Genomic DNA, 26,909 nt, shown 5'->3' with positions numbered 1-26,909 from the left:
CATAAATATCATAAATGTATTCCCTCACACTCTGGGAGGTGACAAGTCTAAAATCAAGGTATAATCAAGGCTGTACTTTTTCTGCGATGTTCTGAGAAAATCTGTACTTTTCTGTTTGCAGCCTTTGTTTCCTATCAGATTCCTCAACTTCCTCATTCAACTTCTGTCTCTGGTGCAGTTGAGTCCTACTGGTCCTATTTGCTTTTCTTTTGTATTTCTGGTGAGGACACATGTGATTTAGTACTAACCTGTGTAATCCATGTTAAGCTTCATACTTTAGGCTATGTAACTTAATGTTTTGCTGCAGTGTTGGTGTCTGGCCCTGTGGATGTGAACCTGTCTTGTATGGGGATACCATTCATTGTAATCCATCCTCTGCCCACCACAATTCACATTGATTCCTTATGCAAAATACTTTACCTGTCTCAGCATCCTAAATTACCCCAACCCATCAAAGCATCAATTGTTAAGTCTGAAATTTCTTGAAAATATCAACTCGAAATCCCCAATTTTACTGTCGAAATAATCCAGAACAAGTATTGTTGAGACTCTGAGATCCATCCTCGTATGAGGTTTCTTTTCATCTATTAAACTACTAGAGAAGCTATCTGCTATCAAAATACAATAGTAGGACATACATTGGATAAACATTTCAAAGGGACAGAAATGGAAAACTAATAAAGGAGTCACTGGTCTCACACAAGTTTAATATGCAGTAGGCCAATTTGATTGCAAGATCTTTATTTTTTTATTTTTTTTTTTATTTTTGACAGGCAGAGTGGACAGTGAGAGAGAGACAGACAGAGAGAAAGGTCTTCCTTTGCCATTGGTTCACCCTCCAATGGCTGCTGCGGCCAGCGCACTGCGGCCGGCGCACCGCGCTGATCCGAAGCCAGGAGCCAGGTGCTTCTTCTGGTCTCCCATGGGGTGCAGGGCCCAAGCACTTGGGCCATCCTCCACTGCACTCCCGGGCCACAGCAGAGAGCTGGCCTGGAAGAGGGGCAACCGGGACAGGATCGGTGCCCTGACCGGGACTAGAACCCGGTGTGCCGGTGCCGCAAGGCGGAGGATTAGCTTGTTGAGCCACGACGCTGGCCGCAAGATCTTAGTTTTCTCTATTACTTGAGATGGTCCCTTCTGGCCTAGATCTTCATTTTCTGGTGCTATGGCTTTGCTTACCCTGTTGTACATGGTTTGTGCCCCTAACTGTGTCCTTGCTCATCATTCATCCAGTTTATGGAAGAGTAGTACATGTTTGTACCTGAATACTGGATATCTATCTGTTTCCTTCCTGTAACTAACTCTCTCTCTCTCTCTCTCTCTTTTTTTTTTATTTGACAGGTAGAGTTATAGATAGATAGATAGAGAGAGAGAGAGAGAGAGAGAGAAAGGTCTTCCTTCCATTGGTTCACTTCCCAAATGGCCGCTACAGCTGGCGCTGCACTGATCCAAAGCCAGGAGCCAGGTGCTTCTTCCTGGTCTCCCATGCGGGTGCAGGGACCCAAGCACTTGGGCCATCCTCCATTGCCTTCCCGGGCCACAGCAGAGAGCTGGACTGGAAGAGGAGCAACCAGGACTAGAACCGGTGCCCATATGGGATGCCAGCACTGCAGGCGCAGGATTAACCAAGTGAGCCACGGCGCCGGTCCCTGTAACCCTCTTTCACATCATCCTATCTTGAATTTCAGACCAAGCTGGCAGTGTTTCTGCTGATAGAACATTTTCAGAAACTGTGTATTTCCTGAATGTATCATTGGGTTCATACCACTGGACAAGAGAATACTCCACAGCTCTTGATAGTTTTCCTTGTCTCAATTCCTAGATTCTGCTGAGTCTGTGCCTGATATCTTCAGCCGAATATTATCCAACCATACTCTTAGCCTTCTTTCCAGAGCACACTTTCATAAATGTAAAACTCTTGATACTAGCGTATTTTCCTTCCTATTATATTAAAATGCCAAAAGATTCAAATAAGTTACTATTTAATGTTAAAAATAGAAGCATTGTGCAAGGCAGTAAGGGAGATCCTTGGTGTCAGGGACACATTCTGGAAATCATGAAATCATACAGAGTTTGTAATCCAGCTGTAGTGGATTAAAAGGAACTGGACTGATCCTCTTCATCATCAGGATTCTGCCAGTGAAGTGGAAACAGTAGGGCGTTAATGAGATATATTGGCTTACATGATTGTGGAGGCTAGGAATCAGAATGTCATTCTGGAAACTGTCAAGCAGGAGCTGTTGCATCAGCCCATAGGACTACAGTCAGCACATTAGCAGAATGGATGCCACAATGTTCAGATGTAGTTAATAGCAGTAATTATGTTAAAACAGCTGTTACTATTACTTTCCACAAATGACATAAAGAAAAATAATGTTGGCCGGCGCCGTGGCTCAACAGGCTAATCCTCCGTCTTGCGGCGCCAGCACACCGGGTTCTAGTCCTGGTCGGGGCGCCGGATTCTATCCCGGTTGCCCCTCTTCCAGGCCAGCTCTCTGCTATGGCCCGGGAGTGCAGTGGAGGATGGCCCAAGTGCTTGGGCCCTGCACCTGCATTGGAGACCAGGAGAAGCACCTGGCTCCTGGCTTCGGATCAGCGCGATGCGCCAGCCGCAGCGCGCCAGCCGCAGCGGCCATTGGAGGGTGAACCAACAGCAAAGGAAGACCTTTCTCTCTCTCTCTCTCTCTCTCTCTCTCTCACTATCCACTCTGCCTGTCCAAAAAAAAAAAAAAAAAAAAGACAAAGAATGTTCCTAGTAAATGAAAAAGTAAGTAAGTAATATTAGCAGATAAAAAGAAAAATGTAGGAAAAAATGGATAATCTGGAACTTGAAACTACAGTAACAAAAATTAATATGAAGTGTATGTACTAATTGTAAAATCTATAAAAAGTAAAAATTTCAAAACTGAGATGAAAAATATCAGCTTAGCCTTATCAATAGGTGCAATAATATCAGATCTACTATATGTGTGGTTATTGCAGAAGATCAGGAGAGAAGGATTGTGAAAGAAAAAAATATTCAAGATAGCAATCAACACACTTTTGTTAATAGACATATAAGTTTACATGATTATAAAGATAAGCAAATACCACATAGGGTTAAATAGAACAAAATTCATTTATTAGGAGATCATCGTTTTCTGAAGACTAAAGTAAGGTAGCAAATCTTGGAAGCAGGCAAAGGAAAATAATACATTACGTAGAGGGAAAGAACATTTCAACAAACTGTTGACTTTTCATTGGATGTAATGGAAGTGAGAAGACAGTGGGATAACCTGTTTAAAAGACTGAAAGAACAAAATACTAGACAATATCAAGCAAAAGTATCCTTCAAAATGTTTTTTTCATCAGAAACCTTTTATTTTTAGTATACAAGCTTCAGGCATTTCATAAATATAACTTTAGGAATTTAGTGATTCTTCCCATTGTACCTGCCCTCCCCCACTGCTCCCCCACTCTCCCACCCTTCTTCCTCCTCCTTCTCCTATTCTCATTCTTATTTTTTACTAAAATCTGTTTTCAATTAACTTTGTACACAGAAGTTTAACTCTATACTAAGTAATGTAAGTTCAACAAATAGTATGAAAAAAAATCTGTTCTTCAACAGTTTTATGATTTCTCTTTCGATTTCTTCAGTGACTCGCTGTTCATCAGGAGCATATTGTCCACTCTTCACATGTTTGCATTTGTTCTAGAGATTCTTGTGCTGTTGATTTCCAGCTTCATTCCGTTGTGGTCAGAGAAGGTGCTTGGGATGATTTTGACTTTTATGGATTTGCTGAGACTTGCTTTATGGCCTAGCATGTGGTCTATGCTAGAGAAAGTTCCATGCAATGATGAGAAGAATGTGATTTCTGCACCTATAGAATGCAAAGTTCTGTAGATATCCTTTAGGCCCATTTGATCTACAGTGTAAGTTAACTGTTGTTTCCTTGCTGATTTTCTGCCTGGTTGATCTGTCTATTGCTGAAAGTGAGGTTTTGAAGTCTCCCATTACTATTGAATGGGAGTCTATGTCTCTCTTTAGATCCATTAACGTTTCTTCTAAATAGCCAGCTGCCCTGAAATTAGGTGCATATACATTTATTAAGACACATTTTCCTGTTGAATTAATCCTTTAATTATTGCATAGTGTCCTCTTTTGTTTCTTCTAACAGTTTTTGTGTTAAAGTCTATTTTTTTTTCTGATATTAGGATGGCTACACCAGCTCTTTTGTTGGTTTCTGTTGGCATTGAATATATTTTTCCATCCTTTCACTTTCAGTCTGCATGTATCTTTGTTGGTGAGGTATGTTTCTTATAGGCATCAAATAGATTGGTTTTGTTTTTCAATCTATTCAGCCATTCTGTATCTTTTAACTAGAGAGTTGAGGCCATTTACATTCAAGGTGACTATTGATAAGTAATGACTTGGCCCTGCCATTTTCCCATAAATATTCCTGTTCTTTACTTTGGATTTCCTTTGTACTTTTACTGGGAAATTTTCTGCCTTCGCCTTCTTTCATAGGGATGACCATGTTTTTGTGTTTCTGTGTGTAGCACATCCTTAAGCATCTTTTGTAAGGCTGGATGAGTGGTGACAAATTCTTTCAACTTCTAATTGTTATGGAAGGTCTTTATTTCACCTTCATTCATAAAAGTGAGCTTTGCAGAATACAGTATTCTGAATTGACAGGATTTTTTTTTTCTCTTGAGGCTGGAATATATCTCACCATTCTCTCCTAGCCTGTAGAGTTTCTGATGAGAAGGCAGTTGTGAGTATAACTGGAGATCCTCTGAAAGTAATCTAGCATTTCTGTCATGTACATTTTAGGATCTTTCCCTTCCTTCCTTCCTTCCTTCCTTTGATTTTGACCACAGTATTTCATGGTGAGGATCTTTGTTGTTCATACCTATTAGGAGTTCTATGTGCTTCTCGTACTTGGATGTCCCTTTTTTTCTCCAAATTAGGGAACTTTTCTGTAATTATTTCACAAAAATGGCCTTCTAATCCACTCTCTGTTTTCATACCTTTAGAAACTCCCAAGACTTGTATGCTGGGTAATTTGAGAGTATCCCATAAATCCCCAACACTGTTTCTTAGTTTTCTAATTTCCAGGGATTTGTCTTCTAACTTGGATATTTTTTTTTTTTGACAGGCAGAGTGGACAGTGAGAGAGAGAGAGACAGAGAGAAAGGTCTTCCTTTTTGCCGTTGGTTCACCCTTCAGTGGCCGCTGCGGCCAGCGCATCTCACTGATCCGAAGCTAGGAGCCAGGTGCTTCTCCTGGTCTCCCATGGGGTGCAGGGCCCAAGCACTTGGGCCATCCTCCACTGCACTCCCGGGCCATAGCAGAGAGCTGGCCTGGAAGAGGGGCAACCGGAATAGACTCCTGGTCTCCCATGGGGTGCAGGGCCCAAGCACTTGGGCCATCCTCCACTGCACTCCCGGGCCATAGCAGAGAGCTGGCCTGGAAGAGGGGCAACCGGAATAGACTCCGGCGCCCCGACCGGGACTAGAACCCAGTGTGCCGGCGCTGCAAGGCAGAGGATTAGCCTGTTAAGCCACGGCACCGGCCCTAACTTGGATATTCTTTCTTCTGCCTCACTGAGTCTGTTAAGGCTTCCCACTGTATTTTTTTATTTGATCTATTGATTTCTTCATTTCCAATATTTCATTTTGATTTCTTTTTTTTAAACTTTTATTTAATGAATATAAATTTCCAAAGTACAGTTTATGGATTACAATGGCTTCCCCCCCCCATAACTTCCCTCCCACCCACAACCCTCCCCTCTCCCCTTCCATTCACATCAAGATTCATTTTCAATTCTCTTTATATACAGAAGATCAATTTAGTATATATTAAGTAAAGATTTCAACAGTTTGCACCCACACAGAACATAAAGTGAAAAATACTGTTTGAATACTAATTATAGCATTAAATCACAATGTACAGCACATTAAGGACAGAGATCCTACATGAGGAGTAAGTGCACAGTGACTCCTGTTGTTGACTTAACAAATTGACACTCTTGTTTATGGCATCAGTAATCACCCTAGGCTCTTGTCATGAGTTGCCAAGGCTATGGAAGCCTTTTGAGTTCACCGACTCTGATCTTATTTAGACAAGGTCATAGTCAAAGTGGAAGTTCTCTCCTCCCTTCAGAGAAAGGTACCTCCTTCTTTGATGGCCTGTTCTTTCTACTAGGATCTCACTCGAAGAGATCTTTCATTTAGGTTTTTTTTTTTTTTGTTTTTTGTTTTTTGCCAGAGTGTCTTGGCTTTCCATGCCTGAAATACTTTGATTTCTTTTTTAAAATCTCAATTTTATGATTCATGTCATGAATGGATTTCTTTAATTTGTGGATTTACTTCTGATTACTTCTAAGTAATCCTATGAACTATTTTTTTGAATTGTTTCCCACATTTCTTCAGTCTCTTCATTTTTGTATTCTAGTATAGAAGCGTTGTTGTGTTCCTTTGGAGGGGTCTTGTTATCTTCCTTCTTCTTGGTTCTTGAATCGCTACATTTATTTTTAGGCCTCTGTGGAAGTACATGTTGCTTTTTATTCCCCCCCCCCCCCGTGATGGTTTTTATCTTTGGACTATGTCTCTGTGGATTCTACTCTTATGAAAGTGCTTGGGGCTGGTGCTGTGGCACAGTGGGTTAATCCTCTGCCTGCAGCACCGGCATCCCATATGGGTGCCAGTTCTAGTCCTCGCTGCTCCTTTTCTAGTCTAGCTCTCTGCTACAGCCTGAGAAAGTAGTAGACGATGGCCCAAGTCCCTGCACCTGCATGGGAGACACAGAGGAGGATACTGGCTCCTGGCTTCAGATCAGCTCAGCTCTGGATGTTGCGGCCATTTGAGGAGTGAACCAGCAGATGGAAGACCTCTCTCTCTGTCTTCTCCCTCTCTCTGTATCTCTGCCTCTCAAATACATAAATAAAATTCTTTTTTAAAAAAAGAAAGAAAATTTCTGCTCAGGGCCAGGGAGCTCAGTTCAGTGCTGCAGTGTGAGGAGAGTATCCAAGGTAACACCCAAATTGGGTGTGGTAAATCTTTCTTTTTTTTAAGTCAGAGGAGAGGTTTAGTCTTCTGCTCTGTTAGTGCAGTCTCAAGCCTACCTGCCTAGCTCCTCTATTTCAGGGAGATCAGTGCCTGGTCACTAGCCTAGTGGGTACAGTATTTGTCCACGCTGCCACAAGAGCTGCACAGAGGATCCCACAGCAGTGACCCTCACCAGGGAGTCAGGGAGCCCTGAGCACGTGGAGCTGCCCACATGGACTGCCCAAAGACCCAGCCACACTTTGCACCCTCACACGCAGCCAGTGTTTTTACAATCCCAGAACACAGGGTTCCCACAGTCCTGAGCACTCTGTCAATTCTTCCAGCCAGACTCTGGTGTGTCCTCTGGGCTGGGTGCCGGGCGTGCGGACAGGAGCTGGTGCAGCTGTTACATATGTCCAAAATGGCACCTGACCCCTCTCTGCCAGTTACAGGATGCCAGTGCCGGGTGGTCAGGGTGAGAGAAACGTGTCCCCTATCTTTTCCCTCTGGATTGGCAGGCCCCCACCGGGCTCCAAGGCGGGCTTATGCCAGGCTCTTCCCGCAGCTTTATCGCCATTGGCTTGAGCTGCTGCAGCCTGGTCTCACCTCACTCTCCAGAGCTGGTGCTGAGGCTCTCTGCTGCAGGGGTACTGAGTTGTATGCATTCACACGCTACGTGTGGATCCACTGTGTCCCTTTAATTTGCATGGAGTTTCCTCTGCCCTTTTCTCCCTCCCTCCTCACTGAGATTGCACTCTCTCCACGTTTTTTAAACTGTCTTCCCCTAGACTAGAGCAGTAAGCTCCCTCCTGTCTGCCCTCTTCTAGCTGGGACTAAAAATTGAAGGAGCAATAAAGCCAGCACACCCACACTAAAAATTGTGTTGTCAGCTTTGATACCATACACAAACTTAGATCTTTAAAAATTAGTGAAGATTTTCAGAAATGGATTCTTATTAGAAAGGATGACTTTTCTACTTAACTTGTGTAAAATATATAGGGATTATAAGGCTATAACTTTCAAAATTTTAGATGTAAGAAGTTAAATCGTTGTTTCTAGTTATATAATGTATACCTGCGATTCATATCACAACTTTCCCATAAAGGATGAAGAGTACTTAGGTAAAGGCAGGTATATGAAATGGTATTGTAGCAAAGGTCAACATGCTACACGTGAAAATATCATATTTAAATTATAATAGAGTACTAGAAATATTTGGTTAATTGAAAAGAAAGCAGAAAAGGAAGAGCAGGGGTAAAAGAAACAATGTGGATAAACAAAATAAATAAATCAAAAAAATCCAATCATATAAATAATGCCAGTACATATTTATGTGATCTAATTTTTTAAGGGAAAGGATTTATTGGGAGGAACCTGCCAGACTGGAGGGAAGGTGGGAAGAAGGAAAAAGAGGGAGAAGGAGGTTATAAGAGATGCAAAGAGATCAAGAGACAGAGACAAACAGAGAGAGGGAGAGATCAGGAGATGGAGAGAAAGAGAGCCACGTGTTCAGGAACAAGTCCTTTTAAAACTTTGTCAGGGAGTGGGCGGGGAAGTAGGAGCAGCAGATTCCATTAGGATGGGGGTGGGGCTGACACTTGTGGTTGGGCCACATGGCTACCTGGCTTCTAGCAATGGTGGCTGGGGCTAGAGCCTAGGATGGCATCAGGACTGTGCCATTTTACTAACATTGCCCCCCCCCCTTTTTTTTTTATAAAGCAAGAGTTGTATGGGGTTACATTAGCTGGAAAAGTCCAGGATGGGTAGAGGGACGGTGATCTGTCTTTAGAGCTACTTCCTGCTGACACGGGGCAATGAGGTACTCTTCGCTGGCATGGGGCGATGTCTCAGGCCGCTGTCTCCTGGGTGGGGAGCTGAGTATATCCCTGTAGCAGCATTTGGTTGACTGCCTCATTGCTGAAGGCCTTGGGTTCGTTCCATTATCACCTCCTGTAAACACTTAAACAGACACTGTAGTATAAAAGACAGGGTGAGAATAGCAACCAATATGTGATCTAATTTAAAGGAAAAAATGACAAGAGTTTTTCTGTAATTATAAACATCAATATGGTAATAAATGGATGTATAAGAATATAGTGTATAAGAATAAGAATTTGACCATGTTTATATCAAATAAAATCAGCATTAAGACAAAGCTTTTTCTGAAAGATGTTTCATCATGTTCTTGTGCTAAATTGTCAGGAAGATTTCATTGTGTCTGCTTCTAAAACAAAGTTTAAAAATTCATTAAACAAATATCAGTGGAATTAATAGGACGAGTAATTATTCCTTAATCTGTGTTGGTCATTTTGAGACCATTTATTCAACATTTGGAAGAACAAATAGCAAAAAAAACCCCATGAATTTATCAGAACAGCACTACCAACCATATTATCTTTATAGGTAACATTTAACCCCAACAACTGCAGAATGTATATTTTCAGTTTTGCCATTATATATACTTTGATTGGCCATGAAACAATGGATAATAGATGGGACTTAAACCACAGACAAATCATTCATTACTGAGGAATGTGCTTTGGATTACGATCAGTGCCGTGTAAGGCACTGTAGACTTGATCGATGGTTTGATTTCAATCATGTCCATCAATAAATGGATCCATACCTTTTTTATGAGAGACCCAGATTGTCCAAAGAGCAGCCATAATTTGCACAGCCTCAAGTTGCAGAGGTATGCATGTGCAGTATGCTGGTATGTTATCCTAGTGATAGATGGAAACACTGGCCAGTCCACTCCCAACTGCCCCAGAACTGGTAAAAATAAATCTTGACCAGAGTTTGGATATATATAGTAGGAGTCAGTAAGCTTTCTTTAAGGGCCAGATATTAAAAATATTTAATTCTGTATTCCATATGGTTTCTGTACTCTGTTGTCATCACACAAAAGCATCCAGATAATACATGAATGAGTGAACAAGGTTGGCCTGTGGTTATAGTTCGTCTAATTCTAACTTATATCAGGGCCGATGGCTTTCTTTTATTTGCCTGTGCTGATTTTTCCTTTGTTCAGTTAGTCTTCCCGTCTGGTTTTTAGGGTGATACAATTGCCATGGCCAAGTGAACACCATCAGCTTTCATTTTAGCTTTGACATGACAGAATCAAGCCTGAGCACTTAGAGGAAGCTCTGTGAATCATGTCTCTGTTGAATCTATGGTATTTTTTAAGATGGTGGAGTAAGAGAGTAGATGTAAAACCCAAGTTGTCACTCTTCTCGTACTTTGGAATATCCACTTCCATTCCTGTTTTACCATCTTGTCTTGTTTATTCTCAGGTTATAGTTGACCTTTCCCAAAGTGGGTCTGGAATGTAATATGGCCTCCCCGGATCAGCTGTTCAGTTACAGTTTGGGTTAAGAAGCTGCTTGATAGCTGCCATCCATCCACAAAATGCTGTGTACTTGGTTACTGCATCAGGCAGGTGGCGATGTTGTACTGGGATAACACCTCAGTTTACTTCAGCAGCCCTTAAGTCTTTACCTCTGCGTTTTCCTCCTGGATTTCTGTAGCATAAGAACTAACTAGAAGACTAGTAGGTTGTTTTTGTGCACTCATCGTACCGTAACTTAAGTTTGCAACCTCAGTTGCTCTAGAGATAGCTGCCATGCTATAATATCCCCTGTTTGGATGCAGGGGAGGCCAGACTAGATACCATGGGACAGCTGTTGAGTGATGACCTTTTTTCTCACTTAACCCTTACAATCATGATTGGGTCCTAATGTTAATGTGTTTCCCTACCCTACTGTGAGTAAGGTGCTGATTTTTCAGTATCCTTATTAATATCCAGGCACAACAGGATATTGTTTCTATCTGTACCCTGCCTTTGCCCATTACTGGCCCATGTCAGCCTGCAGTCCTTGTCATCTTTGATCTCTTCTTGTCCTCATCTGTAGTCAGATTCAAGCTGCAGAAGGAACCCAAGCCCATGAGCACTGCTGATCCTATGCAGTTATGTTAGAAAGGCTTCATATTTACTGATTTTTTAAAAAATTTAAGTTTTTTGGCCGGCGCTGTGGCTTAACAGGCTAATCCTCCACCTTGCGGCGCCGGCACACCGGGTTCTAGTCCCAGTTGGGGCGCCGGATTCTATCCTGGTTGCCCCTCTTCCAGGCCAGCTCTCTGCTATGGCCCGGGAAGGCAGTGGAGGATGGCCCAAGTGCTTGGGCCCTGCACCCGCATGGGAGACCAGGAGAAGAACCTGGCTCCTGGCTTCGGATCAGCGAGAAGTGCCGGCCGCAGCGGCCATTGGAGGGTGAACCAACGGCAAAAAGGAAGACCTTTCTCTCTGTCTCTCTCTCTCACTATCCACTCTGCCTGTCAAAAAAAAAAAAAAAATTAAGTTGTTGTAGATTTAAACACACTTGCAAAAAATAACCCCAAAAGATTCCATGTACATTTTACCCAGTTTTACTTCAGTGGTCATATTTTACAGTAGAATAGTAGATCACAATCAGGGTGATGACATAAATATATTCTAAAAAATCTTTTTTGGGGGGGCCAGCGCTGTGGCATAGAGGGTAAAGCCGCCGCCTGCAGTGCCAGCATCCCATATAGGCACCAGTTTGATTCCCAGCTGCTCCACTTCAAATCCTATTCTCTGCTATGGCCTGGGAAAGCAGTGGAAGATGGCTCAACTCCTTGGGCCCCTGTACCAGCATGGGAGACCTGGAAGAAACTCCTGACTCCTGGCTTCGGGTTTGCTCAGCTCCAGCCATTGCGGCCAATTGGGGAGTGAACCAGTGGATGGAAGACCTCTCTCTCTCTCTCTCTGCCTCTCATTTTCTCTCTGTGTAACTCTGACTTTCAAATAAATAAATAAATCTTTAAAAAAATCTATTTTTGGTTTCACCAAGTTTACTTGCAGTCATTTGTGTGTCTGTGTAGTTTTATCATATTAGTTTGTATATCCATGACCACCTTCACAATACTGAACAGTTCCCTCCTGTCATTTTATTACCATACATTCCTCCCATACATTTGAATGTTTGAACATTCACCTGTGTAACAACATCTGGAGTGTTTGTAGTTACTGTTCATTTTTTTTTAAGATTTATTTTATTTATTTGAAAGATAGAATTACAGAGAGAGGCAGAGAGAGGGAGAGGGAGAGAGAGAGAGAGAGAGAGAGAGAGAGAGAGAGAGGTCTTCCATCTGCTGGTTCACTCCCCAGATGGCCGCAACAGCTGGAGCTGTGCCAATCCGAAGCCAGGAGCCAAGACCTTCTTCCAGGTCTCCCACGTGGGTGCAGGGGCCCAAGGCCTTGGGCCATCTTCCACTGCTTTCCCAGGCCATTGCAGAGAGCTGAATCGGAAGAGGAGCAGCCGGGACTAGAACCAGTGCCCATATGGGATGCCAGCACTTCAGGCCAGGGCGTTAACCCGCTGCGCCACAGCACTGGCCCCTGTGTTCATTAAATATGTACTATGTGAAAATACTTTTTTCATTTCTTTGGCACAGATGCTCAAAACAATAATTACAGGCTCAGTTTTATAGGAATTTGCACAGAGAAAAATAGTTTTGAGAACAATGTATCTTTTTTTCTTTTTAAGAATTTTATTTAAGTTATACAAGTTTCATATGTTTCATATATGCAGATTTAGGAACATAGTGACACTTTCAACCCTACCCTCCCTTCTGCCCATGCTCCAACCTTCCTCTTCCTCCTCCTCACATTCCCACTCTTAATTTTAACAAAGATCTATTTTCATTCTGCTTAATGATCATATAGTTAACCCTACACTAAGTAAAAGAGTTCAACAGATAGTATGAAGAGAAAACAAAACAAAACAAAAACACTGTTCCTCAACGGAAGAGACAAGGGCAATAAACAATCATGGAATCTCAGAATGTCTATTTCACGTCAGTACATTACATTTCAGGTACTCTATTAGTTACCTCAGATCAGGAAAAACATATGCTATCTGGAGGCCAGAGCTGTCGCGTAGCAGGTTAAAGCCCCATCCTGCAACGCTGGCATCCCATATGAAAGCCAGTTCGAGTCCCGGCTGCTCCACTTCCAGTCCAGCTCTCTGCTGTGGCCTGGGAAGGCACTGGAAGATGGCCTAAGTCCTTAGGCCCTGCACCCACATGGGAGACCTGGAGAAGGCTCTTGGCTCCTGGCTTTAGATCAGCTCAGCTCTTGTCATTGCAGTCATCTGGGGAGTGATCCAGCGGATGGAAGACCTCTCTCTCTGGCTCTACCTCTTTCTGTAACTCTGTCTTTCAAATAAATAAAAAATAAATCTTAAAAAAAAAAAACCCATATGATGTCTGTCTTTTGGGGACTGGCTTATTTTATTAAGTATAATAGTTTCCAGTTGCATTTGCCGTGTTGCAAAAGACATAATTCATTATTATTTTTTTTACAGCTGAGTAGTACTCCATAGTGTGTATATACCATAATTTCTTTATCCACTCAACTATTGATGAACATCTGGGTTGATTTCATATCTTAGCTATTGTGAATTGTGCTGCATTGAAAGTAGGGGTACAGATAACTCTTTCATATACTGATTTCTTTTGATTTGGGTAAATTTCCAGGAATGAAATGGCTGGATCAGATAGTAGGTCTTTATGCAGATTTCTGATGTATCTCCATAATGTCTTCCACAATGTCTGCACCGGTTTACATTCCCACTAACAGTGGACCAGAGTACATTCTCCCCCACATTCTCACCAGGATTTGTTGTTTGTTGATTTCTGTATGTGAGCCATTCTAACAGGACTAAAGTGAAACCTCACCATGGTTTTCATTTGCATTTCCCTAATGGCTAGTGATCCTGAGTATTTTTTTCAAGTGTCTGTTGGCCATTTGAATTTTCTATCTTGAAAAATGCCTGTTCAAGTCCTTTGCCCATTTCTTAACCCTAGAAGCAGAATCTAAGCCAAAATTGATAAATGGGATTACATCAAGCTGAGAATCTTCTATACTGCAAAAGAAACACTCAGCAAAGTGAAGAGGCAACCAACAGAATGGGAGGAAATATTTGCAAGCTATACAACTGATAAAGGGTTAAGAGTTCAAGACATTCATGAACAACAAAACAATCCAGTTAAGAAGTGATGGATTTTTAAATTATTTTTGTTGTTGTTGTTGTTCTTTTACAGCTGTTCATATACTAGAGACATGGGCTACAGCTGTTCATCTACTAGAGACATGGGCTCTTAGAAAGCAAAAATTTTTTAGTTTATTAAGATCCAAGACAGCAAATTTCTTTATGGGCTATGCTTTTAAATAAAGCTTAAAAATTCTTTGCCTATCCCTCAGTCCTATATTTGTTAGATTATTGATTTGACTCCTTTCTTGTTTCCCATTTATGTATGTAGAGGGATAATTTCTCCACAGTGCTGCATTGTTTTCATATTTGCTAAGATATTTTCATTTTTCGTTCATTTCTGTCGATTTTGTTACTCCTTTTCAGTCTTTGCATTTAATCTATGAATTATTTAGAAGTGTGTTCTTCAGTTGCCATCTGTCTAGTGATTTTTCCTTTACTTACTGATTTGCAGTTCGATTACATTATCACCAGAGAACGTATTCTGTGTATGATTTTATTTCTTTGATGAAGGAAGTTTTTGTGATTGGTGTCAGGGAAACTCAGAAGTATTATAGGCATCTTTTTTTTTTTTTTCTTTTTGACAGGCAGAGTGGACAGTGAGAGAGAGAGCAGAGAGAAAGGTCTTCCTTTACTGTTGATTCACCCTCCAATGGCCGCTGTGGCTAGCGCGCTGTGGCCGGCACACTGCGCTGATCTGAAGCCAGGAGCCAGGTGCTTCTCCTGGTCTCCCATGGGGTGCAGGGCCCAAGCACTTGGACCATCCTCCACTGCACTCCCGGGCCACAGCAGAGAGCTGGACTGGAAGAGGGACAACCAGGATAGAATCCGGTGCCCTGACCAGGACTAGAACCTAGTGTGCCGGTGCCACAAGGCGGAGGATTAGCCTATTGAGCCGCAGCACCGGCCTATTATAGGCATCTTTAAAAATGGATTTTATTTAAACCTCAGATATACTTAAAGTATTTGTGTTCCCAACTTCAGACAAGTCAGAAGTTTGAGAAGTAGAATTCAGACCTTGATCTTCCCTGTCTGTGATCATCTCTTTTTAGCTGTCTGTATACCCCTCCCCCTTTCCCATATATTCCTACAGCTTATTTGAACTCACTTCTTCTGTCTTTTCATAACTTATATACATATCCTCTATTAAGTAGAGGAAAAGAAAAGGTAATCTACAAGATAAAATTCTTGTTACAAATTCTGGTGGCAGTCTGTTTAGACAAATAAGTAAGAATTAATATCTCCATGAATTCAAGTTAGTTTATGAGCTAAACTAAGTCTTCTATTTGAAGAGTCTTTCATTGTTAGTAGTTGTGAAGAATATTTCAAACTTATATAACATTATTGCCATTTTATTGGCACAGTAGCAACTCAAAATTATTACTTTTAAGACATTCCAGATACTGCTTTATTTGCTTTCATGTGCTAGCTCAATTTTTACCAAAATCCTTTTAGGTCGCTAGTCTTCTTTTGCATATTTTAGGTATGAAAGATTATGTTGCATTTTTCACTGAGGCTCATGGATGACAACCTCATTCTTCCTCAAATTGAAAAAGGGTAAGGGAGGGGCTAGCATTGTGGCATAGCAGGTAAACCACTGCCTGATACTCTGGCATCCCATATGGGTGCTGGTTTGTATCCTGGGTGCTCCCTTCTGACCCAGCTCCCTGCTGATGGTCTGGGGAAAGCATCAGAAAATGGCCCAAGTGCTTGGGCCTCTGCCACCCATGTGGGACAACTGGAAGAAGCTCCTGGCTCTTGGCTTCCTCCTGGGCCATCACTGGCTGTTGCAGCCATCTAGGGAGTGAACCAGTGGATGGAAGATCCCTCTCTATGTCTGTCCCTCTCTCTGTAACTCTTGTCTTTCAAATAAATAAATAAATATTTAAAAGAAAAAAAAGAAAAAGGGTAAATAAGGAACAGAGCTTTTAGGTTTTAATCAAACTGTCACTTTTCTCTTTTTTGCTTTAATCCTTTCTACTTCCATGTAGAAATGGCATGATTCGTTTAACTCTTTGTTGAATTTCTGGTGCATTAAGGAGTGTAAAACATGTAATAATATACTTTCCATAATTTTTTATTGGTTAAATAAATATGAACACTTGTCAGGAGTGGGAGTGGGTGGATGGAATAGAAGGAAAGTGTGGATCATCTTTTTTTTTCCAACTGACCTCTCTTCCCACATACTTTGACTGCCATTGACCTTTTGGGGGTTGCTCAGACATACATTGTTTTTAATGAAAAAAATTTTTTTAATCAACTGTGAACAGATTGTCTCTAGAACTAGTATATTGGTTTATATGCAGATAACTTCCTTTTTAAGTTTCTATATTATATATTTCTATATTATATTATATATATATTTCATTAATTATGACCTATTCTGATGACTTGGACCTTGGGGGGTTAGTTATTGCTACATGGCAGTTGTCTATGGTTTTGATGGCTCTTTTCTTTTTTCTTTTTTGGATTGATTTATTTGAGAGGTAGAGTTATAGAGAGAGGGAGAGACAGAGAGAAAAGTCTCCCATCTTCTGGTTCACTCCCCAAATGGCCGCAATGGCTAGAGCTAGGCCGATCTGAAGTCAGGAGCTAGGAGCTTCTTCTGGGTCTCCCACATGGGTGCAGAGGCTTTCCCAGGCCATAAACAGAGAGCTGGGTCACAAGAGGAGAAGCCAAGACATGAACTGACATGCATATGGGATGCTGGCACTGCAGGTGGAGGCTTAGCCTACTGTGCTACAGTGCAAGCCCCCTGTGGCCATTTTCATAGGCATCTACCAGTATAGGTTGTTTTGGTTTTGAGACTCTTATCCAGAGAGTCGCTGCTTTTGAGTTGTCTTTTTTTTTTTTTTTAAACTTCATTATTTATTTGAGACTCAGAATCAGAGAGAGAGAGAGAGACATACAGACAGACAGATATTTTCTATCCACTGGTTCACTCAGATGGTCTCAAGGGCCAGGGCTGACCCAGGCTGAAGCCAGGAGCCAGGAGCTTCATCTGCATCTCTCACATGGGTAGCAGTAGATGGAAGATCTTTGTCTCTCCTTTTCTTTCACTTTGCCTTTCAAATAAATCACCAAAAAAAAAAAAAAAAAGTGATTTCTATAGCTTCCATATTGAAATGTAATGATATTTTATTCTAGCATCCCAGTTCTCTTATATTATCTTAGAGTTCAAGCTTGTTTGTGAATGAAATATGTGGTTTTCTTTTAAGTTTTCTATAAATGATGGATTTATGTATATATATATATAGACATACATATGTAAATGGATATATGCATATCAATGCATTAAGAAATGACTAGAGACATACATTCAAACATAATGAGTATAGTTGTTTCTGGATTGGAGTGTTTGTGTATATGCTTTTTTAAAAATGCTGATTTAAAAAAAATAATCTTGTATAATTATCGCATTGACTGGAGTTATATTTACCTTGAAAACAAAGAATGTAGGGCCGGCACCGTGGCTCACTTGGTTAATCCTCCACTTGTGGCACCGGCATCCCACATGGGCACCAGGTTCTAGTCCCAGTTGCTCCTCTTCCAGTCCAGCTCTCTGCTGTGGCCCAGGAGGGCAGTGGAGGATGGCCCAAGTGCTTTGGCCCCTGCACCCGCACGGGAGACCAGGAGGAAGCACTTGGCTCCTGGCTTCAGACTGGCATAGCTCTGGCCGTAGCGGCCATTTGGGGGGTAACCAGCGGAAGGAAGACCTTTCTCTGTCTTTCTCTCTCTCACTGTCTAACTCTATTTGTCAAATAGAAAAAAAAAAAAGAAGAAAACAAAGAATGTCTGCTTGCTATTGAATTTCAAATGTACTTTCATCTCATTTATCTCATGTTCCTAGGTCATGTCATATATTAGTTCTTCTTATATTAAAGTTTTCTGTAAAGTCTCCTCTCTACTGTGGAGATTCTTCTAAACTATAGCAATCCTACTTATGGACCTGAGGATATCTCATGTTTTTTTGCCTTTGACTTTAAATTTCTGTAATTTTTTCTACTTTTGAGGTCAGTGACCATGATGATGATATAAATTGAGTCAGCAAGCTGTGGCTCATGGTGGCCCTTTGATGGTTTTTATATAAATCACAAGCATGATTTTTGTAGATGAGTGTTGTATAACACTTGCGTTGAACTTAAAAGCAAAATACTAACCATCAGTATGAAAGGATTTCATCTTTCTCATCGCAATACAGTTTTTATACTGCAATGGGAAGTATACTGGATTATTATTATATTTTAACCATTGTGAATAAAAATTTGTTTGAAGATTATTTTCTCTGGGTTCTGATAATGTGGGCCTCAGGACATTTTTCCCTTACCTGTAATGCCTAAGATTTTCCCATATGGTCTCTTAGAGAAAAAGATTATAAATCCCAATTTTGAAAGAAACCTGCACTTGTCTCATATCCACATTCATTTTCTGTTTCAATTTAAAAGCATTTTGAAATACAGCCAGCCAGGAGCACTTACTTCCTGAGTTCACAATATTAGTGGTAAAACTCTTTAAATATAATTATCTCAATATTTTTGTCCCTAAATTTGATAGGAAGAGTTTGAGTAATGAGTGACTCCTATATTTGTTTTCTCTCTTTCTCTCCTTTTTTAAAAAAAATAATAGTTGCCCAATCTGTATAATTATATTTAATACTATAGAGCTAAATCATAGATGGGACTCCAGTCTAACCTCTCCTGTTTTGTGATGAGAAAATGTTGACTAGCAATAACATTCCAAAATTAAGGTCCAAAAATTATATAAATGATGTCATCCATTTATTATTATATTGACATTTTAATACTTTTTGTTTTGTTTTACTTAATGGCATATGAAAAATCTACCCAGCTAGTTTAGTGATACTGACATTTTTATCATTTCTGTTTTGTGGATATGTGACTTGTTATCCTCTGTGATATATTTTAAAGGATTATTCTAGTTCTCTTGACAGCTATTATCTTTAACAACCCTTCTCTGCCCATATATGTTTACTGATGTGTCTTCAGGGTCATAGAGCAGAATCACTTTTTCAACAGCAGTTTTCTAAGTAAGCATTAGGTAGAATTCTGTCTTCCTCTCTTGATACTGATTGTTAAAAACACTTCATATCACAAGCATTTTTTAGATGTGAAATAAGGTAAGTCATTTTTGTTGATAGTACAAGAAGAGATCTGAATATAAGTGTTGTGGAAAAAAAGTTTTAGATAATGTGTGTCAGATGCCCTATGGATGAAGCATAAATTACTCAATAATCCTGAAGATATTTTTCTTTGTGTTTGACTCCGGCATGTGGGAATGCATTTGAATATTGATACTAAATTCTTAAGGCACTATTAGTTTCTTCTCTAGCATTCACTATTTATACTTTTCTTTGACCTAACATTCCCTTTATTTCACTTTTCACCTCCTTCTACTCTTTCTTTTAATAGGGTCCTAACCTATTTAATGGAGAAGTCTATTAAAATGAAAGTTATTATAAGCAAACTATACAGGTTAAATGCTTGTGAGACAACTTTTTGTGTGAAATGCTGTGTTTTTAAGTTCATCAGCTTTCAGTATTTTCTTCCATTATAACATTATTGTGCCATTAGGATGTGTTAGCATTAATCAAGTTGGGCAGATGTGGTTGAATTTTGGGTTTGTCCATGTATTCCTGTTTGTTATCAGTAGTCTACCAATTAAGTTTTTGCGTTGATACATTAAACAAACATTTTTTATTTAAGACTTTCCAGGGTCTTTTAGAAACTTGTGCGTTGGTAAGTATGTGGAGCAGGCTTATTTGAATGTCTAATATATTGAGAAGTACTTCTTTGCTTTGAGGACTTCTACTTAATTCATAGCTTCCTTGATTTGTTTACATATTTTCTATGTCTGGTTTGACAGTACGGGGGCAGAATCAAATTGTGACAGACAACAGAGGCTGTAGGTCCTGGAGGGCTTTGTAGTCCATTAGTGAAAAGGGAAGGGGCCAACCACTGACCATACATGCGTATTGCTGCTGTGGTCTGTGCAGTTAGTGTTTTTAGCCCTTCTCCCTTCTCCATCTTCCATCTCTTCAGAGATCTGTAGCTGATTCTGGAAGTAATTTCCTGCCTCATTTTCCTCTTACAAACCCATTCCTTCTCATTTTATTTGTAGAAGCAACTTTCCAAAACTGAAATTTTGACTCTACTATTTCTTAAATAAAATCCAAACATACCTTGCTCTGGCTTTTGCCTTCCATTTATAAGGCACATATGTAAATGTATATCTAATGTGGAATGTCTAAACATGTATAAATTGGAGTGTCTCTCCTTTCCTTGTAAGTATATCTTACTTCAAATGTCAATTCCAGAACCATTGCCTATTCTGATGTTCTCTGGTCTACTCCTTACGTTTTACGGCCACCATCTTGTAGGGAACGGCGGTGAAAACCTGATCTCAGAGGCAGAGTTAGCGTTTCCCTTTCTTCGTATTTTTACTGAGCCTGGTACATAAGACAGTTTTTTTCACTTGATACGTATTTTTTTTTTAAATTAAAAAAAGTTTTTTTTGACAGGCAGAGTGGACAGTGAGAGAGAGAGAGACAGAGAGAAAGGTCTTCCTTTACTATTGGTTCACCCTCCAATGGCTGCCGCGGCTGGTGTGCTGCGCTGATCCGAAGCCAGGAGCCAGGTGCTTCTCCTGGTCTCCCATGGGGTGCAGGGCCCAAGCACTTCGGCCATCCTCCACTGCCTTCCCGGGCCATAGCAGAGAGCTGGCCTGGAAGAGGGGCAACCGGGACAGAATCCGGCGCCCCAACCAGGAGTAGAACCTGGTGTGCCGGCGCCGCTAGGTGGAGGATTAGCCTGTTGAGGCACGGTGCCGGCCACGTATTTTAGTTTCATAAGTATTTGTCTTGTCCTCCTGTTTTACTGTAAGCACAGTGTTGTTTCTTGTTTACCTCATTGTTGCCAGTGCTTAGCATAGTGTCCAGTAAATATTTATTTAATTAATTCTGGCTCAATTATATAGTACACTTTTAAAACTTTTACCCTTCTGTGCTTATTGGAAGCCAAAATCTTTTAGAAAAATAAACCTGACTCATATATTTTGTCTTATAGCTCCTTAGATCAGTAGGATGAAACTGTGTAGGCACTGTTTTCTGACTTGGCACACAATGCACTAAGGCCAGAATTCCTCCTCTAAATTTTGTAGAATCTTTGAATCAAGTTTTGATCAGTATTCATTGTGAACCTCTTCTGTAGACACAGTTTGTGTGTGTGTTTACAATTTATTTTATTTATTTGAAAGAGAGAGTGTTAGATACAGAAGAGAGTAGTCTTCCATCTGCTGGTTCAATCCCCAGATGGCCGTAGTTGTTGGACCTGAGCTAATCCGAAGCCAGGAGCCAGGAGCTTCTTCCGGGTCTCCCATGCGGGTGAAGGGGCCCAAGGACTTGGGCCATCCTCTTCTGCTTTCCCAGGCCATAGCAGAGAGCTGGATTGGAAGTGCAGCAGCCAGGATTTGAACCAGCACAAGCCCCAGAACACAGTTTTTTTTTATATTTGTGATTTGCTCTTCATGAAATTTTGTTGATGTATAATATTCTGAATAGTTTCAGTCATCGTTATGTCTTATTTCATTTCTAGGTACAAGACATCTGCTTCAGCCATGACTGTCGCTGGGTTGTAGTTAGTACCCTCCGGGGTACTTCCCACGTGTTCCCCATCAACCCCTATGGGGGCCAGCCTTGTGTTCGAACACACACATCACCACGAGTAGTAAATCGCATGAGCCGTTTCCAGAAAAGTGCTGGACTGGAAGAGATTGAACAAGAATTGACGTCTAAGCAGGGAGGTCGCTGTAGCCCTGTTCCAGGCCTGTCAAGCAGTCCTTCTGGCTCACCCCTACACGGTAAACCTAATTTTTTCCTTTTCTGCTACTCACTCCAGTCTCCCTTCTTTGTTCTTAATTTTAGAGGTCTGGAATTAATTAACACTTTTTATTATCTGTTCATTTAAAGATAAACTCTTAGGCTCATTTTAGATATTCTTATTTATTAAGTCATTTAATAAATTGAAGCCAATATGGTACCAGTTGTCTTGACCACATTATTTTAACTGCCTGTATTTTTTGGTATATAATGATATTTGGTATGTTTAGGACATTTAAAGTGTGAGAGTGTTCTCATAACTTTGGAGATTTTAACATTGTTCTGCATATCTCTTCTCCCATTTTCTGTCTTTAATGGGTCAGTTCTAAGAGTAAAATTCCTTAGAATTATTCATTTTTGGAGAGGAATGGTCATGCTTCATGCATATTTTAGAAAGAACAGCATTTGCATTTTATGTTAAAGTATTTTTCTGCGTGATTTCTATAAGAATGTTACAGGAAAAACAAAGGTATATATTGGTGTTAGATCTTAGGGCAAATAGTTGTATAACCTTCCTCCCAGTCAATAAATGAAACATTGTTAGAATCCCCACATTTTTTTTGCCCCATACCATTAAACCACAGTTCTTTCTCTTCTAGTTACCACATGCTGACTTCAAAAAAATAATTAGAATCTTCTCTTAAATAGAGTAGAGTTTGTTCCCACTTTATACAAGTGTCGTTTATATTTTGGGATATTTGATTCCTTTCACATTATATTGATGAGATTCATTCATGTTGTTGCGAGTAGTTTTACTTCACTTAATTCTATTACTTTAATTTTTCCACTGTTCAAATATGCTTCTATTTGTTTATCCTTTCTATAAATACTGAAGTGTATTTGTTGTGTTTTTGATTTAGAGTTGGTAGGAATAATGATGCAATGAAGTTTTTTCTACTTGTTTCTTGGTATAAATATATCTATTCATTTTGAGTAGAAATTCATATATGAATCTTAATTTTGTGAGATAACACCATAGTGGTGCTACTGTTTCATTATCATGAAGACAATGTGGACATTAGATGACTCTACCTGGAGTGTTGTAGATTCTCCTTGATGGATAACCATTTTAGATTTTCAAGATTGGGCAATTTTAGATAGTAAGATAACCCAGTTTATCCATTTATCCATCCATTGATGTTTGTTTTCCATCCTTTTATTTTAAAAATTTATTCATTTATTGAGAGGCAGTGCAACAGAGAAAGTGAACTTCCATCTGCTGGTTCATACTCTAAATGCTTATAACAGCTGGGCTGGGCCAGGGCCAAAGCCAGGATTTTGAAATTCAATCCAGGACTCCCATGTGGGTGGCAGAAACTCAGTTACCTGAGCCATTGCTGCTACAAACCAGGGTTTGTATTAGCAAAATGCTCAAGTCAGGAGTCAGCCAAGAAATGAACTCAGGCATTCTGATATGGGATGTGGGCACCTTGACCTGTGTCTTAACTACTAGGCTAAACCCATACTTCTTTCTCCCTTTGGCTTTTGTGAATAATGCTGTTATGAACATGTGTGTACATTTATTTATTTACTTGTTTGCAATTCTTTTGAGTATATACCCACTTTTATTGTTTTAGCTTCTGTGTTGACCACATTACATATAATTTTGTAATACTTGTTCAGTATTGTTTGGGTCTACATGTATGTTTTTAGTTTATACAGACTATATTTTCCATCATTCTTAAAACTTTCTGTGAGAGTGTACATGTATCCTGAAGGGAACTACTGTAACTCAAATATGTAGAATCTCTATTTAAGTATTGTGCCAGGAAATTGGTATTTAAGTATGTAGTATAGATTCTTTAAGGATTCTTTGTGATGAATATTTTTGTTTTTAGAAAATTGAACTTATTTATTTGGAAGACAAAGCAATAGGGTGGGGAAATGGGGGATAGTGGTGGATACCTTCCATTTGCTGGTTCACTCCCCAAACGTGCATATCAGATGGGGCTGGACCAATCCAAAACCAGGATCCTGGAATAACACTTAGGACTCAAGTACTTGATTTTCACTTGTTACCTTCCAGGACAGAATCAGCAGCAAGTTGATGCCAGGGCTTACCCAGTGCCCGGTGGCTTTTATTGAGAGAGATTCAATGTGTACGTGCAGCAGCTAGGTCAACAAGACAACTCACAGATGCAGAAGTGTAGTTTACAAGGTTTGTGGAACAAATTTGTTTATCTTGGTGCAAAAAAATTTTCATGAACTTCTGGAAGACCTCTTTTTACCTTTGATTTTCTTCCCATTCCTCTTTTTTTTTTTTTTTTAACTGAGTAAACCACATGACAAAATCTGTGCCAGTTTTTAGGTGTGATGTACACACACACATGCACACACACAATGCGTTCTTATGTCTTCTACTCCAAAGAGAAAGACAGATATTAAATGACTGCAACCAAATACCTTTCATATGTTTTTATCAAAAGTGTCAAAGTGCCAGTCAATGAAAGGTTTTATATTTTTGTAAAAGGACAGTAGCTTAAGAATAATACTTGAATTCAAAGCCAGAATATGCTGTTTTCTCTAAGCTTTAGTGCTTTCCTAGGTTTTCTGGTGTTTTCACAGAAATTTCAGAGGGGAGACTCAGCACTGAAAATGATGCTGTACTTAAGCTTCCCTTTTGAAAGCAGTGAGTTTCAAGAGGTGTGTTTCCCAGGATAACATATTTCTCCCCATTGCTATGTAGTTTTTCTCATTTTTGAAGTATAGTCATTGGAGTGGTGGTCATTTTTCTCCATTTTATTTTTGTATCTTAACATGTCAAAACAACATGGGCATTGTTGTTGAGTTGGTTCTAAAAATGATGTATTTACAGTTTGTATGGGTAAACAGTCTGATGGTGGTTAAAGACAATGTAAACCTTTGCACAGGGAGGGATTCATCTTGAAAATGAATCATGTTTTGGCCCTGGTACCAGTGTTCGTCTGTGCTCCTTTTAGCAAAGTCAAGGAAACTGTTAAATAACAGTTGATATAGGGGTATTTCCTTTTTACTTTTGGAGCCAATCCAGTCAGGTTAGGATTATTTTATCTATCTTTTCAGAGGATGTTTATTTATTTGAAATATATTCTTTACAAATACTGCTTTTCATTTCCTATCTTGTTGGATGGAGCTTGGTCTAGATGAAGGGTTCCCACCATGAGATTCATGAAAGGAGATAGAAAAAAAGTACTTCTTTATATTCATTGTCCTCTAGCCAAAAGTAAGTATCTCTTTTCAATATGGATATAGAAAATACATGGCCACAGTACTAGCAGTACTTGTGTTTTTGGTACCAGTAGAAAACACAGACGTTTTGATGTCATGTTAGATGTGAGGGAACTTAAAGAAGTCCTTAGAAAAATGGAATTAAAAGTGTGAGTTTGTTTTGGCACAGAAAACTTTTTTTCAGTCATACATGGGAACTCTGTGTTGTGAAAGAAATTATACTTGGACTTAAAAAATCCTTTCATCAAGACTCATACTTCTGATTCCATTTTTTGTGAACTTTTCAAGTACTTTATTATTAAATATGTATTGTGAATGTGTTAAATTATTTAATGGTTTAATATATCTTTTGTGCTCATCACAGCTTTGAAATTATATGTGATTGTATGTTATTGTAACATTAACTCATTATAGCACAACTTTGTTTTTAATAGTTTGTTAACTGTACTTCAGTTTAATTCATTACCTTTCTAATTATATGCCAATTTTCTGCTTATGTCACACCATAATCTTAGAATGTGAGGAAATGCCTCATCTTCCTCTCTTCTTGTGCCATCATGATTTGAGTTCTTTACTCTTTGCTGCATATGTATTGATTTTTGAGGGTAACTTTCCTATTTGTGTACTTTTCTGTTCTTCAAATAATTATTATGCCTTTGATTGCCTACTAAGGCAGTTGAAATAACAGTCTCTCTCTTAAGTCTTCTCTTGATGTGGTATTGCATGTGTCAACTTCATTTTTGGTTTACTTTGCATGCTTTTGTCTTATAATATGGGAATTTATTGATACATCTATGTTTCCCATTGGATTGACTACTATAAAGAAAAATCCTATTGTGTCTTGCCACCCTGCACAGAAGTTGGCAAAATGTGGCCTCTCTGGCTTTACATCATGTTTTTTGTTTTAAAATTTTTAAAAATTTATTTGAAAAGTGGTATAACAGAGTGAAAGGGACACACATACATACATACACACACACACAGAGGAGAGAGAGAGAGATATCTTTCCCCTGCTGGTTCCTTTCCCCAAATGGCTGCAACAGTCAGTTCTGGGCCAGGCTCAAGCCAGGAGCCTGGGCCTTCATCTGGGGCCTCCCAATGTGTGGCAGGGCCCAAGCACTTGGGCCATCCTTCACTGTTTCCCAGGCCATTAACATGGAGCTGCATTGGAAGTGTAACAGCTGGGACTCGAATCTGTACTCACATGGTATGCCAGTGTCACATCTAGTGATTTTACCAACTGTGCCACAACACCAGCCTCCCATCAGATTTTTAAAATGTCTTTATAAGTTGTTCTAAGAAAAGCAGTATTTTTTTTTTTTTATTTTCCAAGATGAAGAGCTTTTCACTCATGGTAAGATTGCTTTTTATTTTAGAGTCTATAAAGGGTTAATTGATATTTCTTGTGTCTAGGCATTGTCATGAGCTCAAGCAATATATCAGTGAAGGAAAGTAAAAAAATTCTCTGTTCTCATGGAGCTGTGGAGAAAAATAAGGGAAGGAAGTGGAGAATAGGGAATGCCTGGAGAATATTGCAATTTGAAGTTAGTATGCTTCCTGTAGGCTTCACTGTGATGACATTTGAGCAAAGACCTGATGAAAGCAAGGGAGAAAGTCATGCAGATAGGTACAGCCTGTGTGAAATTATTTTGAGGTGGGAATGTGCCTACAGTGTTGAAGGAAAGGCAGGAAGGCCAGTGTGGCTG

At 39.9% G+C, this 26,909-nt stretch overlaps 1 protein-coding gene across 6 annotated transcripts in view; it reads left to right on the top strand.

The window, feature by feature from the left end:
• Positions 1-26,909, top strand: part of BCAS3 (BCAS3 microtubule associated cell migration factor) — a 602,204-nt gene that overhangs the window by 210,700 nt on the left and 364,595 nt on the right. For all 6 annotated transcript variants that reach the window (XM_062215515.1, XM_062215514.1, XM_062215517.1 and 3 more), the window contains exon 15: positions 21,713-21,977. In XM_062215515.1, the coding sequence (XP_062071499.1) occupies positions 21,713-21,977 (265 nt within the window). The remainder of the gene's footprint in view (positions 1-21,712; positions 21,978-26,909) is intronic.

This window comes from Lepus europaeus, chromosome 18, assembly GCF_033115175.1.
Source record: "Lepus europaeus isolate LE1 chromosome 18, mLepTim1.pri, whole genome shotgun sequence".
Taxonomy (NCBI): domain Eukaryota; kingdom Metazoa; phylum Chordata; class Mammalia; order Lagomorpha; family Leporidae; genus Lepus; species Lepus europaeus.
This window is presented reverse-complemented; position numbering and strand designations above follow the sequence as displayed.